Source organism: Conger conger, chromosome 9, assembly GCF_963514075.1.
Source record: "Conger conger chromosome 9, fConCon1.1, whole genome shotgun sequence".
NCBI classification, from domain to species: domain Eukaryota; kingdom Metazoa; phylum Chordata; class Actinopteri; order Anguilliformes; family Congridae; genus Conger; species Conger conger.
Genome location: NC_083768.1, coordinates 40,422,274 through 40,440,672, shown reverse-complemented (window position 1 = coordinate 40,440,672; position 18,399 = coordinate 40,422,274). Strand labels below are relative to the sequence as shown.

At 40.4% G+C, this 18,399-nt stretch overlaps 1 protein-coding gene across 1 annotated transcript; it reads left to right on the top strand.

Annotated features, from left to right (window-relative positions):
• The first annotated feature begins 1,182 nt into the window (after window positions 1–1,182).
• LOC133137365 (desmocollin 2-like protein) lies at window positions 1,183–17,447 on the top strand. The gene is made up of 16 exons (XM_061255605.1): window positions 1,183–1,346; window positions 4,703–4,793; window positions 5,228–5,427; window positions 5,753–5,869; window positions 6,050–6,205; window positions 7,104–7,248; window positions 7,985–8,139; window positions 8,857–8,991; window positions 9,195–9,380; window positions 9,699–9,946; window positions 10,903–11,045; window positions 11,496–11,717; window positions 13,060–13,281; window positions 13,770–13,885; window positions 14,172–14,519; window positions 14,851–17,447. Exons 1-16 carry the CDS (start codon window positions 1,305–1,307, stop codon window positions 15,046–15,048), a joined length of 2,724 nt encoding a protein of 907 aa, XP_061111589.1. The 5' UTR covers window positions 1,183–1,304; the 3' UTR covers window positions 15,049–17,447.
• The last annotated feature ends 952 nt before the right edge of the window (window positions 17,448–18,399 follow it).

The window sequence follows — 18,399 nt, the reverse complement described above, 5'->3', positions numbered from 1 at the left end:
GTGAAAAACAACTATGAAAAATGAAAGACTGTACCAATATGATTTATTTACTAGCCAAAGACGATGACTGATCTGTATTAATTAACAGGCCAGTGATTCGTTTGGCGTTTAGCAAACAACGTTCTATCCATCCATCTTACGTCACCACCTTATCTGAAATCAATCTGAATGGCTGTTTAGTCGTAAGTGGGCTGAAGACTGAGACGCTAACACTCTTCTGTTATTTAATTACATCTCCCGTTAAAATTATATTCGAGTGCTTGTTGAATTTAACACAGTGATTGCAAGAATAAAACAGTCCTGTTACAGGCAGAGAAAAGAGTATTGATATGAAAAGTATGGTAATTTATTTCCACTGGCTTAAACAGTATAATTGTATCTACTCGCGTTATGATGCAATCATTTAGCTATTAAGTAATCATAATAAAGATCAACTGCATAGAAACAAGTTTTTGATACGGGCATATACTTGTGTCGACAAAATTAAACTAGTCCGTATAACAACAAACTCGCTCCGAACCTGAAATCCATAAACAGCATTTTTTAAATAACCTTTTTTCGTTTTTATAATCGTGTAGAGTGAACAGGAATGCTATTTCTTTAATGTCTGGATCAGCTTAGTGGCCAAGGTCCCAGAGAACAAACGCATATCTAATTTGGTGTTCTGAAAGCGTTTTAGGAAGATAAACATTAGTGATCGTAAATAGTGATCCGTGCCTTCAAAGGTGCGCATTGTGCAGCGGTCCATTGCCCCTCTGGTTAGCTTCAGCGGTTACAAAGAGCCTTTTGTTTCGGAAACGCTTCCTTCTGATAGTACAAGGTACAGATTCTTCACGCAATGTTCTGACTCCAGGACAAGAATGAGGGGGGAATGACAGTTTCTTTAGGCTATTTTCAACAAGGGGTACAGCGAGCCGTGATATATTTGAAAATGCTGACTTTTACGCCAACACAGTAAACCACCATGGATCGGTGTAGCGTACCACAACTTCGCAGCTTGGTGGCGGAGGGAGGAGCCCATCTTATGAGTCATGTACGATCCAGACAGGTAGACACCTGTTTCCGCTCCACAAGCCCTACCCAGGCGTCAATAAAGCAAACAACAATAGCGGCTGGCACTACCCAGGCTAGAAAGAGATTATGTTAACTACTAAAAAGCGAAAGACTACGCCTTTTATCACACAAAGTTTACGCCCTTTTTCGCGATCCACCCTATAGCTCTGCAACTTCCACCTATTCATCATTTCAGGGTGGCCATTGTGGCGAAGACACCTGTTCGTTTTTGGTCAGGTACGGCTTGCAGAATGACCCTCTACTTACCTGCCGTCATCTTCTTTTTTTTAACGGTGAGTCATTTCTTTTATCTCGATATTTCTGACGGTGCTTTTGATGTTGGGATTCTAAAAGTTCTAAATCCAGTGAGATTATTTGTTTTATTATTTTACTTGTTTAGGTCTATTTTTTATATTTACCACCTACTCTACTTTTATGTATAGCGTGTATTTTAAATAGTAGTCCAGCCTAATAGTATTTATTTCCAATTATATAGACTATCGTCCAGTGATCTGGGATTTATTTTTGTATGCTGCTCAAACATGTTGCAGCAGGATGCACTGTACACCGGCGATTACAAAGGCCTTCTTTTTATCGCGCGTTAGCCCGTTGAGAACATATTTCAAGTATAACTGGGAAATAGTAGGGTCTTTAATCGTTTCAATTATTGTAACAAGCGTTGGAGTTGAAACGTATTGTCTTTGAAATGGCACCAAGCCAAACTTGCCAGTATTTATTCGAGGACGTGTCAGCGAAACAAGGAAAGTTTGTGTCCGCTAAATGATCGTCCTTTCCCTGGTGCCTATCGGAGGGAATTGTAGACCTCACTATGCGCATGACACTTACAAATTAATATTAGTCAAATCATGAGCAGTAGTTGTTTATTGAATCCCGGCCTGACAATTCTCAATTTACTGTCCACATTAATGTTTTACATATATTTTACAACAGCAGTCATCAGAAGTTGACTCAAAATGGACCAAGTTTTGTGTTTTTAACAATCTCGAAATTGTACATTTAAAAAATGTAAATTAAAGCTGTTCCGTAATATGATGCTGTATATATAGTTCATATTAACTCAAATGTTTGTTCAAGCACTGTGTATAATGTACTGTGTTTGAGCTAATGCAAAAAGCATTGTGATGCTGACTGCCAAAGGGCTGCTGTGTAAAGGCACGTGCTTTGTTGTCATCTTGAATAGCCACTGCAGGGCACATTAGGCTGTGAGAAGCCATTCAGACGACTCCAACTCATTAATAATTGCTGAGGAATGCTCTTTTTATCTGATACTTCCTTATACATATGTTTGGTGTCTATCACACAATTCTGTTTAGCCCAAAGTGCTTTTACAAAATGCTTGACTGAAGTATCTCCAAGGTACACCCGCACATTATCATAACCAGGTTTGCAAGATGGCTGCTCCGTATGGTGGTAAGGCATTAAATCCAGCTAGAGAGATCTACGCTTAGTTTGGTCGCCGGGCAACACACATTGGCGTGTGATAATGTACAACCACTTGCCGCAGTCTTTAGGCAGATGTTGTTAGTGTTGTTAGAAAGAAGGTGTTGTTAGAAAAAAGCTTGTGTGATTGCCTGGTCGGATGGTTTACCCAACATGAACCCAGCTGCATAACTGATATTTCATGCTTACCTGTACAGCACACTTCACTGAGTGGCACATGGTGACCCAGAGTCACATAAACACTTAATATAAAAAAAAATAAAATAGTAAACATAGCCCAACAAAGATGTATGCTATCCATGCTTGAAGGGCGTGGAGGTTCAGTCATGTTGGAATTGCCACCCTTCTCATATTCACACACCGTGTGCATTTCTGCGACCTCTGCTATCAACTCTGGAGATGGCAAAAATGCACATATTCTCTTCCCAAATATAATGTCAAGCTCACGCCTATGCATTGCACAAGTTTAACTTGAACAGACATGAATGAGCTTAAGAGAATCCACATGATTGAGGCTTTAGCCCCTCCCTGGGTGTTACTATGGCTAATTACGCCTTGCCTGGCAGCACTGCCAGATTCTCTTGCCGCTGGCACAGTCTGGTTTTGATACCATGCCGTGGGATCTATCAACACACTGGGAACAGTCTCTTGACAGGATGAGTCAGCCATCAGCCCAATTTAGGTTCATATGAATTGCTCCATTTATTAAATGTTACTTTTACAAGGTGCTGTCACTCTAATACTGGCCTAGATTCAACCTAACAAACAAAGATAAAATACTATGTTAGAGCTGCTGTTCAAAGTGAGGGGAAAACACTATACACACACTAAAACCAGCCTTCTGCAAAAAAAATAAATAAATAAAATAATAATAATCTCAGTTATAGGTCTGGTTAAAGAAAGGTTAAGTGGGGAATAAAATAAATGAGTTTGAGATGTCACTGAGTCCAAGGAGGTATTTGAACCCCAGCCTATCACTTGTCCAAAGTTGTCATAGACAGAATCATTGTAAATGGTAAATGGCAGGCATTTATATAGCGCCTTTATCCAAAGCACTGTACAATTGATGCTTCTCCATTCACCCATTCATACATGCACTCGCACACCGACGGCGATTGGCTGCCATGCAAGGCCCCGACCAGCTCGTCAGGAGCATTTGGGGGTTAGGTGTCTTGCTCAGGGACACTTCGACACAGCCCAGGCAGGGGATCGAACCGGCAACCCTCCGACTGCCAGACGACTGCTCTTACTGCCTGAGCCATGTCGCCCCCATTGTCAGTCAGCTAAAGGTGAAATCACCCCTCGCCAATGGCAATGACGTTATTCTGAATTTGAGTGTCATCAGAGAATGTTATTTCGATAACCTGCTACGAGGCTTCATTTTTCCGCACTTCACTGTGCTTTAACCAGTGAACTAGCCAATGTAATCCCGCAATTTGAGATTGTGAAGCCCATGTACTACTGAGCTGCTATGCCGGTGTGGGTTTGGTTAGTATTTGGATGTGTGACCTCTTGTGAACTCTAGTTTCATTCTCAATGTGGTGTTGGGTGGGCCAATAAGGAGCACTCTTACCTCTGGGCTTGCTTTAGTGGAGACATTAAACCCATGTCCTGACTCACCGTGGTCATTGGAAAAAGGACTGCTGTCCTTGGAAAATTCACATTGGCTGTCCAAAGGAAGAGAGCCAGTCTAATCAAACGTTTGCATGTACGATTTGGCAGATATGATTTGCTGCACAATAACAACTTTTCCTCCCTAGGCCAGTGGTAACCAACCCTGTTCCTGGAGATCTGTTCTGTAGGTTTTCATACCAACCCTAACAAAGCACACCTCATTCAACAGCAAATTGAGCTGCTAATTAGTAGAATCAGATGTGCCAAGTCGAAATAAAAATCTACAGTACTGTAGATCTGTATGGTATGTCTGTTTTGACTGGAGAGGAAGTATCGCTATTGCATGTCATGTCACTAGCTGCCTCAATGCGGACATACTGTATGCTTATTTGCCATTATTGACAGTAGAATTGAATTGAATTGTTTATGCTGTGCTGATGATGGTGCTGTATCCTAAATAAGAATATATATACGAACGCATAGTTCTGTAGGTCTGATGAAAGAAAATGTTCCATAGAAGTCCATGTCATTTTTGTTGATAATATGACCCTGTTCTCTCCCTTTTTTACTCAAGGTATTTGTCCAGTCTGCGGAACCTTGCCTTCCTCAGTCCATCCAGGCATCAGTTCCCCGAGATGTAATGGTCGGATATGTAATTTCAAGAGGTAATTCTGATTCACATAATTTGCTTTGGAGTATTGTCACCGATTCTTTTTGCAAGTTGATTGTGTGCCGAGCTTCCTGTTTTCCCGTGGCATTCACTTTTGCCCTTGATGAGCCACAATGTGTAACAATTGGTCAATTTAAGCAGTTGATTCAGCCGTTCAGTCACCTCACCTCAGTTGGTTGCTTTTGCTGATTCTTACTGTGAAAATGACAGGCAGCACTCAGTGGTGGCCTGTGGATGATAGTAAACACTGCTTGGGGATACAGTGCTCTGTATGGATTGGAAGCTTGTTATCAAAGGCCACTGGACTTACTCTTAACTGCATTTATTTCCCTGTTTCAAACAGTCGATACAAAATGAAAGAGAAATACGACCCGTGCGTAAAATTCCCGTGGCTGGAGTTCCTCACAGTGTCTTTTCCTGTCTGCACAGTTAACTTGGCCCAGTGTAGTGCCACAAGGCTGATGCTAACCTCAGACGACCCGCAATTCTCGATCCAGAGAGATGGTACCATCGTCGCCCACCAGTTACTTAGAGTTCCAGTGGAAGGCAGGACGTTCTCCGTATGGTTCAAGGATCAAAATGGTCTCCGGCGGAAAATGGACATATGCCTGTCTCAGAGAGCTCATCAGGTGATCTCAGTTTGAGATTCCCTTTTAGGGTATCTCAAAGCGATGACGGGGAGTGTGGCTCTCCTCAGCTAATGTGCATTACCCACTTGTGTGTGTGAGGAGGCAGCGCATAGAATAACTACATGGATCAATTGTACAATTATGATTAAGCCTAGTTCTCGAATAAATTCATGAATGGAGATTTTCTATACAAAACTCAATTTAGTCCAGGACTTAAAAGATTAATCTTTGTCTATCAAACCAGTCCTATACATGTACTATGCCATAACTGTAGTCATCACACTTGCATGTACTGCTCTTGAGTTCCAAATAATTTCTTTCCTAGATTGGATTGAAGGAGCAGGGAAGTGGACCACACAGGCGTTTTAAGAGACGCTGGAGCCCCATGCCCTTCCTCATACCGGAAAACGATATCCCATCTTTCCCAAAGCAATTAGACTTGGTAACCCATATTATTTATGTATTTTGCACTTGTAGAACACACAACATTCTACATATTTATGGCTAGTGTCAGTGTAAAGGTTCTAGGTGAAAGCTTGTTTCTAGCTGTATAGGATATCCATATTTTATTAACAAAGAAATCTGAGATGTAACTTAACAAGTTTTTCCTTGTTTGAAACAGATTGGATCAGATACCTCAGAGAATTACACATTGTATTATATAATCTCTGGGCCAGGTGTGACAGCGGAACCAAAAGGTGTGTTTTCTGTGGATAGGAACTCTGGAATGCTGAGTGTACACAAGCCTGTCGACAGGGAAAAAAATCCTGTATTCAAAGTAAGTGTACTCATTTTCCTCATGGCTAAATAGCACCAACATTGTTTGTTTCATATCTGTTTTGTAAGGCTGTTTTTGGAAATTTTTTAGTTTGTGGTTATGTGTATATTTCTCTGATTTATATTTGTTATATCTTTAGATCCACAGTCTAAATTAAATTAAAGTGAGCTTATTCAAACTTTCTGGTGACAAATTTAAACAACAAATTTGATCTTTTGATTTGATCGTTTAAAATAGCCACTATTGATGTCTGCAACACATTTTGTATTGCTACATTTAAGACATACTGTATATACAGAAAAGTTATACATTTCCCTACACATTTTCCCAAAATAATTTTGTCAAATTCTGGGCAAAATATCACATGGAGTGTTCAAGTTCATGCTCACTATTGTCCTATTAAACGGGTATTTTTAATCAAGCATTTGCATTTATCACTATAACATGTAGTTCTAATATGTTACTAATACATTACACTGGCCTTTGTTAAAATTATCAGTAATCCCCAGGATTATTACTGGTGTTTAAAGTGTTAAAAGTATTTTAAATCATTATTTGACTGAGGTCTGGTGATAGTAGCACTGTGTAAGGTAAAAGGCCTCTGTTCTGCCCTGTGGTGTGTATAAATGACTCACACAGTACCAAATGTTTTGGATTCAAATACTTTTATATGCTTTACTGAGCTTGTCTGGTGTATTGGAACCTAGGGAATACACACAAAAAGTGCTAACCCCGCCTTCTGATCCGCTTGGTTGGCTCAATTGTGCTGGACAAGATCAATTGAGCGCAGTAAAGTATTTTAATCCAAAAGATGACGTATTTGACCCGGGTCTGTGCAGTACTGATGAGGTATGAAAGAGAGTGAGTGCTGACTCAGGGTGTGTTTATTTACCCACAGATCAAGGCCAGGGCCATAAATGTCTTGACCAATAAGGACACTGATGAGCCGCTCATCATCACTGTTAATGTGCTAGATAAAAACGACAACGCGCCTCAGTTCTCTGGGCTGCTGAAATTTTCCGTACCGGAGAAAAGCCCTCCAGGTAAAGGCCTCTTGCACAGGCCTACCTTTGCATTTCTTAAAGCCATAATTTTTCCCTTGCATGTAGAGCAGTAGTAACCAACCCAGTTCCTGGAGATCTACCACCCTGTAAGTTTTCTCTCCAACCCTAACAAAAAGCATACTGTACCTCATTCATCAACTAAAGATCTGCATTGACCTGCTAAGTAGCAGAGACAGGTGTGCCAAATTAGGGCATGAAACAGGGTTGGTTACGTCTGGTGCAGAGTGTTCATTAAACCACAAGATAAATGTTCCTTTATCGTTACATTTATAAGCAGGACGGTTTTCATTGTGATGTAAAGCATGTCTTTTATGAATACTCGTTGGCAAGTTCTGTATGATTATCACAATAGTTTGGGCTCAGTAAATGAGACAATGTTAACACTAAACAATATCCATGTGTATAAATACAGAATTGATGTAAACATTTCTAAATCGTCTTTTGTTTTTTACCCCATTTACTGGTTTACTAGTAGCATGTGCCCCGTTTTCAAAAGAAAAAAACATTGCCCCCAGGAAATAGATTCCTGCAGTATTTTTTCAAGTATGTTTGACCAGATGTTATGAGTGTGAGATATTGCCTGTGAGTGCCTGCAGTCAGAGAGTGAATGCATGGCTGCCTCCACAAGCCCTTCCCGTGTCACTGGTGCATTTAGGTATTTAAAAATGATATTGGCAAGCCCATTTATCGTCACGCCCCTGGTCCCCCACTACAGGAACAACAGTTGGGACAGTCAGTGCCACAGATATCGATGAGCCAAACACGCTACACACTAAGATCAGGTACACTCTTCTCTCTGGAAACAACCTGTTCGTCATTAACCCTGACACTGGACTGATCACCACAAAGACAGCCACCCTGGACAGAGAGGTCAGATATTTTCTATTTATTTATTCATTGATTGAATATTTGATTTATTGGTTGATTGGTTGTTTAATTGCATGGGGACATTGTTATGACCTAACCCCTTATGATATGTGACATGAACCAGTGACCACTTTATTAGGTCTTTATTAGGCTTATTGGTCTTCTGCTGCTGTAGCCCATTCACTTCCAGGTTTGTCCATCTACTTTCAGCCAGCTAAAACCTCTGACCTCTCATTAACAAGGCCCAGAGAAATTATGCTTACTGGATGTTATTATTAATTTTTTTTGCACCATTCTCTGTAAACTCATCTAGAGGCTGTTGTGCATGAAAATCCCAGGAGCTCAGCAATACTCAAACCACCCCAACTGGCACAAACAATCATTCCATGGTCACAATCACTCAGATCACATTTCTTCCCCAAACTTCTCTGAACTTATTTTGGTCTGCACAGCAACAGGAATTCTGGACCATGTCTGCATGCTTTTATGCATTTAGTTGCTGCCACATGATTAGGTCTGCCTAGTAAAGTGGTCACTGAATGTAGGTTTTATGAGAAGTGCCAGAAGGGTGCACGTTTAATAGCTTTTTTCTTTATTATATAGATTTCTGTTAGAACTTATTCTCATAGCCCAGGCCTCTGCTACCATTTGATTTCTCCTCTTATTTAATGGCCATTTTCTTCAGATAAAATCATTGCGTTTCTGTGTTTTGTCTTTCAGGTGAAGGACATACATTTTGTTACAGTGGAGATCAAAGACATGAATGGTGCTGCCGATGGCCACTTCAATACTGGGACGGCAACCATTTCCCTCAAAGACATCAATGACAATGCCCCCACATTCAGCCAGAAAATTGTGAGTCACTGTTATTTACACAGAAACTGCCAGGAGTGAGCACTGATTGTTGTGTCAATAGATATTTATGAATATTTTCATTACACAAAGTGATTTGATATTATGTGGGAATATTTCATGTAATCTAATTGAAGATATTTTTTCACTGAAATGTATACTTCCAAGATAACAGCAGCATCTTAATGCATTTTATTCAATTTCAGTACAATGCAAAAGTACAGGAAAATGAAGACAGCGGTTTGATTCTCCGAATCCCAGTGACTGACAAAGATTTACCGAAAACGCCCAACTGGAATGCTGTGTTCAAGATCATACAAGGCAATGAAAATGGAAATTTTAGGATTGAAACTGACCCCGCAACTAATGAAGGTCTTTTATATATTGCCAAGGTGAGGTACAAAGGTTAACATAGCTAACAGACAGAGTATAGGCACACCTATGAAGCTGTAACTGGATAACTACACACATGCGTACAATGACTTAACTATTAAATATGGCAGTATTTTATCTTCCTTTAGAATCTAGCAATGAATTAAATCTCCCTATCAATAATATTACAGTACCTAGGTAGACCTTCAAATAATAAAATTCATTATTATTATTATTGTTGTTATTATTATTATTCCAGGTTATTGTATAAAAATGATATTGCCTGTATTGCATGAGCTTATTACATGAGTAAACCCCTCCTCCCTGATGTTCTCCAGCCATTAGATTATGAGAAGAACAAAAACCCGAAGCTGGAGGTAGTGGCTGAGAATGAGACTCCACTTGTCGGTACCACGGAAACCTGGAGCTCCGCCCTGGTGGACGTGTCCGTAGTGGATGTAGATGAGGGTCCAGAGTTCATTCCACCAGAGCTGGTGAAATGGGTGAAAGAGAACACGCCCAATGGCACTATCATTGGCACCTACACGGCAACCGACCCTGAGACCAGTAGCAGCGCAGGCATGAGGTGAGCTTGTGCTCAACCAATCAAAACATCCTACGCCCAGCGATCGGACTATTATTCACTGCTGAGTGGGAATTCCGGTGTCTTCAGAGCATATAACCCCCGTAATTATTAGAGAGTATAGGAGTGTTTCATTAGCTGCGAATAATTACATGTGGCATATTGTATTTTGATTGTTTGCTGGAGAGAATATTAGTTAGGTCAGAGAAACTGCACAAGCGTTTTCCTGCTCCCTATCTACTACCTCTTCCTTCCTTTCCTGCATGCTCTAACCATCCATACAGAATTTATAACGCACATAATCTGTATCTCCGATCACTCGCAGATCTAAGGTTAACCGCCTAAGTACATTTTAGCTGCTCAAAACCAGCTTCGATACTTATATAGGTCGTGCCATTTTTCAGCACCATTCCTTTGTCCTATATGTTTGAACCCCCCGACGTCCGTGGCCGATTATTATACACGCGTGTTCACCCTTCATGACATTCCATCCTATGTGCACGCGCCCTGACCCGCATTCCAAACACACCCTACTCTTATCTAAACACACTCCCCCTCTCCTACAACTCCATAGTTAGCCGCACCTTTTATAGCATTGTACTCTTTTAGTGATTAAGTGTTAGTTATGACCGTGATAAGTGATAAATGTTTTGGATTGTTGCCTGTGTCAATTTATTCAAACTATTCTATGAAGCCAACTTCGACCGTTTAAAGACCTCTATGGGATTCAGGAGTTAGATTGTCAGTAGTAATTTGATAGGTATATCTAATTAATAGCTACCATCAATTCCAAACTCTTTTAAACTTTTAGATGTAAGCTATATATATATATAACAATGAGACTGGTTTTCGGGTAATGGTAGGTTGCTAAAATACCCCTACATCCTATTTCTTAGGAGACATGCGTATAAGCTGAGACATTAAATAATGCTATAAACTTATGTTAATTTAACTTTCAGGTACTTAAAGTTGACAGATCCAGCCTCATGGCTCAAAGTTGATGAAAAGACAGGAGATCTGACAATTATTAATACAGTGGACAGGGAGTCAAAATTTGTGCAGAATGGCATGTACAACGTGACTGTCAAAGCTACGGATGCGAGTAAGTAGCTGAGTGTTATTTTGTTAATATGCCATGTTATCTGTCCTGGTTCATCATTCCAACATTCTGTATACTCCCCTTGTCCTACCAGTCAAAAATGACCTGCCTTCACTAAACCCCTAAAATAAAGCAGTTTAATTGAATTTTAATTCTATTCAATTTTGCATGAAGAAACAGCCTATCAAATGTCAAGTTGAAAAAAGATCATGAAAGGGGTTTTCTCTGATGTTGAACATAGTGGTGGTCATTTTTGACCCTTAAGACAACACAAGGGTTAATGTTATTATGCAAGTTTGTTTTGGGCCTGTAATTTCCTGTCATATTGGACTGATACATGGGTCTCCAGTTTGAGATTGTATGACATACTGTACTGAGTACCTTGGTTGCCATATTTCCCTGTACATTTATATGTGTGTGTTTTATTAAGTTTTGCTTTGTTCATTGTTTTAGGCTCTAAATCGGGTACTGGGACTGTCATCATCAAGGTGGAGGATGAAAATGACAATGTTCCCCTGCCCCTGGCCAGGGAGCTGGAACTGTGCCAGAAGAAAGGGGAGCTGGGCTCTGTAATGGTTGTGGCTGATGACAAGGACCAGATACCCTTTTCTGCGCCCTTCACCTTTCACCTTGCAGATGGGCATGATGAGAAATGGACAGTAGTAAAAGTTAATGGTATGATGCCTGTTTTCAAGTGGGAGGGAGGTTTGCTGCAAGTGAAAGAATCATCTGTCAAGAATCATGTTTCTTTCATTTATCATTAGGGTTGCCAGATGTCCGGCCAGCTTGTAAATGTAAAGATCTAATCCGCCAATCATGTGGCAGCAACTAAATGCATAAAATAATGTGGAAATGGTCAAGAGGTTCAGTTGTTTTTCAGACCAAACATCAGAATGTGTAAGAAATTAATCTAATCGACTGAAATGTACAGGTCCAGTTTGTTGTGCTGACCGGACAATGTAATGTCTGGTGTGAGTAACTGGTGCCAGTTTTCATGAATTTGCATGTTGTTGGCTCCCTAGTCTTTGACACGCCACCCCCTACTCCCCACCTCAGTCCGATAGCTTCCGGCCTTGATCGAAATTACGCATGCAGCTGTGAATGTTTTGATAAATTATAAATCTGTCAACGCTTTATCGTAGTTCTTTGTGTACTAAAACGTGTGTATTCTGACTGGTGGTTCACTGGAAAAAAAGGCTGTAATTTCTTCCCCTAAGATGTCATTGAGAGTCAGTTTCCCATTGAAAGGATTACAATGCCAAGAAAGGGATTTTGATATGAATCATGACATGGCTCTTCAGTTTAGCTCGAATTAATCAGCATGTAAAAAGTCAATACGACAGAACTGATTTACTGCCCAAACTCAATGATGACAGATATGCATTATATAGTTACAGTGGCTTCAGAAAATATTCAGACCCCCTCACTTTCTGCACACTTTGTATTGTAAATTTAAACTGGCAAATGCTGTGGCCCATAATAACTCATAATGACAATGTGAAAAGATTTTTGAAAATCTTTTTGAAAATGTATTAAAAATAGAAAAAAATGAAACCTCATTTACATACGTATTCAGACCCTTTGCTGTGTCTACAACTGTGTCTCCAACTGTGGCAAACTGAATTGATTGGACATTGTTTAGAAAGGCACGCACCTGTGTGTATATATACCTATAATATACTTTCTGAAGCCACTGTAAATGCAAAAGTGTTGGGATAGTATCACAATTTTTGTTGTTGGATAAAAAAAAAAAAAAAAAACAATGAATATGAGGTTACGGTGCTGTACAACCTTAATTTGTTTATACCTTTGATTTGAAGAACAAATCATCATTTAAATGGCTGGGGAAAAAAACATATTAAGAAATAATTATTATATAATTTATATATGGCTGAAAGAAAGACAAACCAGTGCAATCTTCACTTGAATAAATTCTGGTGAGCTGAATGATTAATGGCAGATTGTTGTGGGGCCTGATGGTCCTACACAGTGCTAATGGCATGCCGGTGCTTTGCAGACACTGCGGCGTTGCTACAGCAGGCGAAGGAACTCCCCACCGGCAACTACGACGTTCCCCTGGAGATCAAAGACCAGCAAAGCCTGGGGGACCAGCAGACTGTCACCGTCAGGGTGTGTCAGTGCCGCAGCGGGAGGTGCCCGGCCCCCCTGAAGTCCATCTCGCTGGGCGTGTGGGGCATCCTCGCCCTCCTCCTCGGCCTGGCCCTGCTGCTGCTGCTGGGTGAGCACAGTCCGAGCCCAACGATAGCTGCTGCTCGTATTGCGGAGAATCGTGCAAAAATATTACGTTCAAAGTGAAGATGCACAGAATAACGCCTTAGGTATTCTTATTTTGGTTGAAATTATGGTTGCATATATGACAGATCTCAAAAACTAAAAATGGTTGGGAAAGATCTGTTGGGAAAGATGATGATACCACACTGAAGAAAACAAAATAATTTGTCTATTCTCATTACAAGACTAAGCTCAGGTGAAAATATGATTTTAAGTCTCATTACAAGACTAAAACATTTTTGTTAAGCCAGGCTTTTCTACAGTGCAATCATATGGAATTGAAGCAGAGAATGTAATTACTTTTCTCTGCTGTGCAGAGCAGGGTGGATTTTCGAAAGGTCCAGCCAAAGTACAAGGCACCTGGCAGGTAACTGTTCATGGCAGGGTGGAGTTTAACTGCGATTAATGCTTTTCCCCATGTCTGTGGCGGTAAAGCTCTGTGTTGCGCGATGAAGTGTGTGAAGTCATCAGGGAAGTTCCACGTGGTGGACGGAGCCGACAGTGGCGGCATGCTACTGAAATCCAACACTGAGGCCCCTGGCGATGCAGTGGTAATGCCCACCATTTTGTTCACTTATCAAACAGACGCAGTCAGCATCCACCATGTAAATCTTTCCACAGCCCTTTCATTTCATTATAAAAACATCTGGAATACATTATAACATTCATACACTGTAGTATGAATAATATTGATGATAATAATACTAAAGAGTAATGAGTTTTTCTTTCTGTCAAATAGTTTTTACTCTAACAGCTGTGCATTGAAACTTCTGTCAAAGCAAGGTGAAAGTATGAAGTGTTCATTTGCCTTCTTCCTTTACATTGTTTTTCCTCCAGACATCTGATATCATGGTAGTGCCTGCATCCGCCATGGACCAATCAATGAAGGGGTCGCAGGGCAGTCATATTGGAATTGCGAATACCTCTGGTTTTGGCACCGCCACTGGTTTTGGCACTGGTACTGGCGCTGGGTATGGCGTTGGCACTGGCACTGACGTGCTGTACGGCCCTCAATACAACTATATCTACCAGGAAGGCGTGATGGCCGACAAACGGGACACCTTGAGTAGAGGTGTCTACGGAGCTGGTGGCTCATCATCTCATCTCGTCGATGGCCAAGCCATGAAGTTCATGGATCCATCCGCTCTGACTACGTGGAACACCAACGCCATGTTTCTAGCTCAGGTAAAGCAATTTCACCTTCCCAACGGTTGCCTTTGTTGATAACGGATGTCTGGGTGAGCTGCATCTCATCTTGTTCATGCACAGAGTTGTTAACCTGTCTGTTCCTTCAAAGCAGGAATCTCAAACTTGAGTTCTATCAGCCTGCTGAGTTTCAGATTTTAAGTACTTCGCTCATGTCACTCGTAAAGTCTCTGAGAAGTCTCTCGCTGCAGAATTTGGGCTTAAACTGCCAAATGCTGTGGCCCTCGAGTTTGAGATTCATGTGTCTGAGGGTATTGATGTTGCAAACTTGCAAATAACAAAGGTAATTTGACTCCTGGTGTAAATACAGAAGCTGGAGTACTTCCGGACAGCGGAGGACGGACGCTACTCAGACGACCTGCTCCACTCGTACGGGTTCGAGGGGCAGGGCTCCCCTGCTGGCTCGGTGGGGTGCTGCAGTGAGCAGGGACACGAGGAAGGTCTGGAGTTCCTCAACACCCTGGGACCCAAATTCAAAAACCTGGCAGAGGTCTGTAGCAAGAAATGAAAGGCCTTGTTCACCGGCCTGTGATGGAGATCACTAGAGTGTGCTTTCAAAGGGGTAACTCCACCCAACTACGGTTTAGTACTGTATGTTCAGCCTTTCCCCAAGGTTACTTGTTGTGACTTGTATTTCATGTTTTAAAGCCAAAAATGTTTCACTGCTGTCTACAAAGTGAAGTGATGATGCCATTAGCATTTAACACATCTGCCACTTATCCTTGAAGTTAATGGAGGTGAGGTCACGAATACTGTATGTTAGTGATAAATCTTTTGTTTTGTCACAATCACAAAATTTTTTGTTTCACCTGAGCTACAGCCTGCACTTAGTCATCTGAATACTTTCCACAATGGTATAAAAGAAAGGAGTTATTCCCCAACATCATTGTTTGGGGAGGGGTTCTGCTCATGACCTTTATTTTGGGCTAAAGTATTACTGTAAGTATTACTAATGTCACAGATTACAAATGAGGCCGGTTGTTTTTTTTCTTGAGGTAAGAACCAACATATTATTTTTGGCTGAAGTTAACCTTAAAAGCCAAGTGGTATTGGGTAGTGGCCTTGGCTTTAAATTAATTGTTCTCTTGGCATTTTTACTGTGGTGCAGATGGGGAATGGTGGTGCACTACAAAGTAACATTCATGGCAGTTTTTGTTTTTTTTATATATATTTTTTTTAAATGTACATTTGTAAAAGAAAATGTGCTGTGTGTATTTCTGTGTGTTGTTTTAAATGTTTTAAGGTGTAAGCATACTAGTGGCTGTTTCTAACCTTTGCAAAGTGTGGAAATCAGAGAAACCGATCACAAAGTGTGAGATAATTAGCGAAGAACAGTGAACAAAGCAAGACTTTCCCATGTCCCCCTGGGAAATGAAGAACATTAATTTATATTATGTGTAATATAAATTAATATGTTAATTAATATGTGGCAAAGAAGGAATTCTTTCCATGTTTTCAGTTCTTTTTTCATTCTGATCACGTGGCACCACAAGAAAACAATTATAATTTTTTTATGTAGGTTGCAAACAGGGTATTAAGACAGTTACTTTTCTGTCATATCCTGCTTATATATTTTTGTAGTACAATGTGCAGAAAAAAGAACTAAATAAAAATATATACAGGGCCCTGTTTTAAAGGGAATAAGAATGTAAGAACCAGCCTATTCGCAAAAGCTCTCAGGCTTTACATTGAATGTAATGATCATTACGTTATGTGCACTAAAACTGCCTGTTTTGTTATACATTTTAATGGGTTTCTGAGATTGTTGTGAATACAGTGACAGCATTTTGAAATAGTTGGGGGTGCAGGAATAGCAGGTTACTAATTCAGTACTGACATTATAAAACACAAAAAGATACCAGACACAAGGACTTTAACCTATTCTTCTTTTCAACATATTAGCTATTTATATTGTCAGGTCAAAAATTGATGTATTAAAATGAACTTGTTTTTCGGATTTTACTTCTGACTGTATAAAATTGGGTCGTATCATGAATGCTTGCTGAGAGAGAGAGAAGGGAACGTGTGTGAGAGTAAGAGCAACAAAGAAAGAGAGTAATGGAAAATCAAAAGAAGATGACAGGAGAGGGAATGTGAGAGAAAGTGAATCAGGATAATAAATGATCCAAGAGAACAAAAGACAGAACAAAGGGCAATATCATGCTCAACTCTTGTCATCATTCTAAGGTGTGCCAGGGTAACTGCTTGTCTTGTGAACAAGACTACACCCCAACTCAGCAGCGAGGTATATGATTAACAGGGTGTGGTGGACTGTAAGCAAAAGGTTGCACAATATGCTGAGCTCATGAATTGGGGGGAAAAAAAGAAAAAGGAAAAAGCCAGATAATAGAATACCTTTGACAAAGCTATCAACTGTGCCACCTGCTGGCATGGAAGCTAAATGGCCCATTCTCAAAGTCCACCTGACAAACTACTACTCCTGCTGGCTAAATGACCCATTCCTGAAGTCCACCTCACAAACTACTACTCCTGCATGAGCCTTGTTCACTTCAATAAATACATTTATTTTACACTTTTATTTCCCCCTCATAACAGCTTAATTATGACACAATGGAGAATTCAATGGGCAATAAATCAGTTTAAAATGGCCGTTTCACAGGTTATTACCTCTGTAAGTTCAGTACAAGGCTTGTATAAATTCGGATTCAAATCTTATTGTCTCCTGTCAGTTCATTTAAAGGTGTGGTGCGCGTACACACACACACACACAAACAAAACATTCTGCAGCAGATTAGTAAATTAATGCACTTCCTCTTGCAGTGCCCTGTTGCACATTGGAACGTAAAATAAGGTAACCATTGAACTGTGTCTGAAAAGCAGACTGCAGCAGTGAAACTTGAGCACCTGTAAATGGCTTTGTTATGATTAAACAGTCCCTTTCCTGCTTTCCAGTGTTGTCTCATTGCTGTGAATATTACGGTACAATGAGTTCTGGGCAGTCACGTCGTGGATTATTGCAGAAATTCCCACAGGGCCCAATTAATATCGTTAGAGGTTTTTGTGTGAGAGTGTGTGTGTGTGCATGTTTTAAATCCCCCAAAAACGACTTCACTCATTCACCATTGAGAAATAATGAAAGTAAAGAACACTTGTTTTAAGATGCCAGTCAAATCACAAGCTACACAGTCTGCACTGTATCATTTCCCATGAACCATACAACATTGTGTTCAATTTCTATGCCACTTGTTAAAAACTTGTTTCATTTATCAATATATTTAATACAAATTACATTACAGAAGCAGTCGATAAATTACATTTTGTAGAATACTATATGTAGTGAGTTATATTTCTAACTTTTAAATGTCCTTCTACACTCCATCTACATGCATGCATTCACACGCACAATCACAATCACCAGGTCTTTACCAACTCCTTCAGGATCTGCATGTCCGGAAAGGGTGAGAGGCTGCAACGTGTGAACGTGAATGGCTCGGCCACGAGGCCAGCATTCTGTCTCTGACCTTTTTGTAGGTGCAACATGTAACATTGTAGCCTATACCTCTTCAGTGACATTATGCAGTGAGATCACTGCTGCGGACAGGTGGAATATTAGCATGGACCGACAGACTGTTTAATCATCCAAATCAACTGGGTAACAATAGGACAGATCAGCACTGCTGCGGCTTCAATCCCCATGAATGTAGGCCTTAAAACGGTGGTAAATTCCCATCTATATGTGAATCAAAGGCAGCCCTGGAGTAAAATCCAGCTATGTTTTCAAAACTTGAGCTGTTTTTTTGCATGGGGATTGGGGAAGCGTATTGGGAGTCAAGTGAAGATTTGGGGAGTCATTTAAAATAAATCTCTTTCTAAAGGCACAGGGTTAACCAAGGTAGGG

Bases quoted from the DNA above. Each gene is read 5' to 3' on its own strand.
- LOC133137365 (XM_061255605.1), top strand. From the start codon at position 1,305: ATGACCCTCTACTTACCTGCCGTCATCTTCTTTTTTTTAACG. The intron at 11,046-11,495 runs GTAAGTAGCTGA...TCATTGTTTTAG, and splicing joins TGTCAAAGCTACGGATGCGA to GCTCTAAATCGGGTACTGGG. The intron at 13,886-14,171 runs GTAATGCCCACC...TTTTTCCTCCAG, and splicing joins AGGCCCCTGGCGATGCAGTG to ACATCTGATATCATGGTAGT.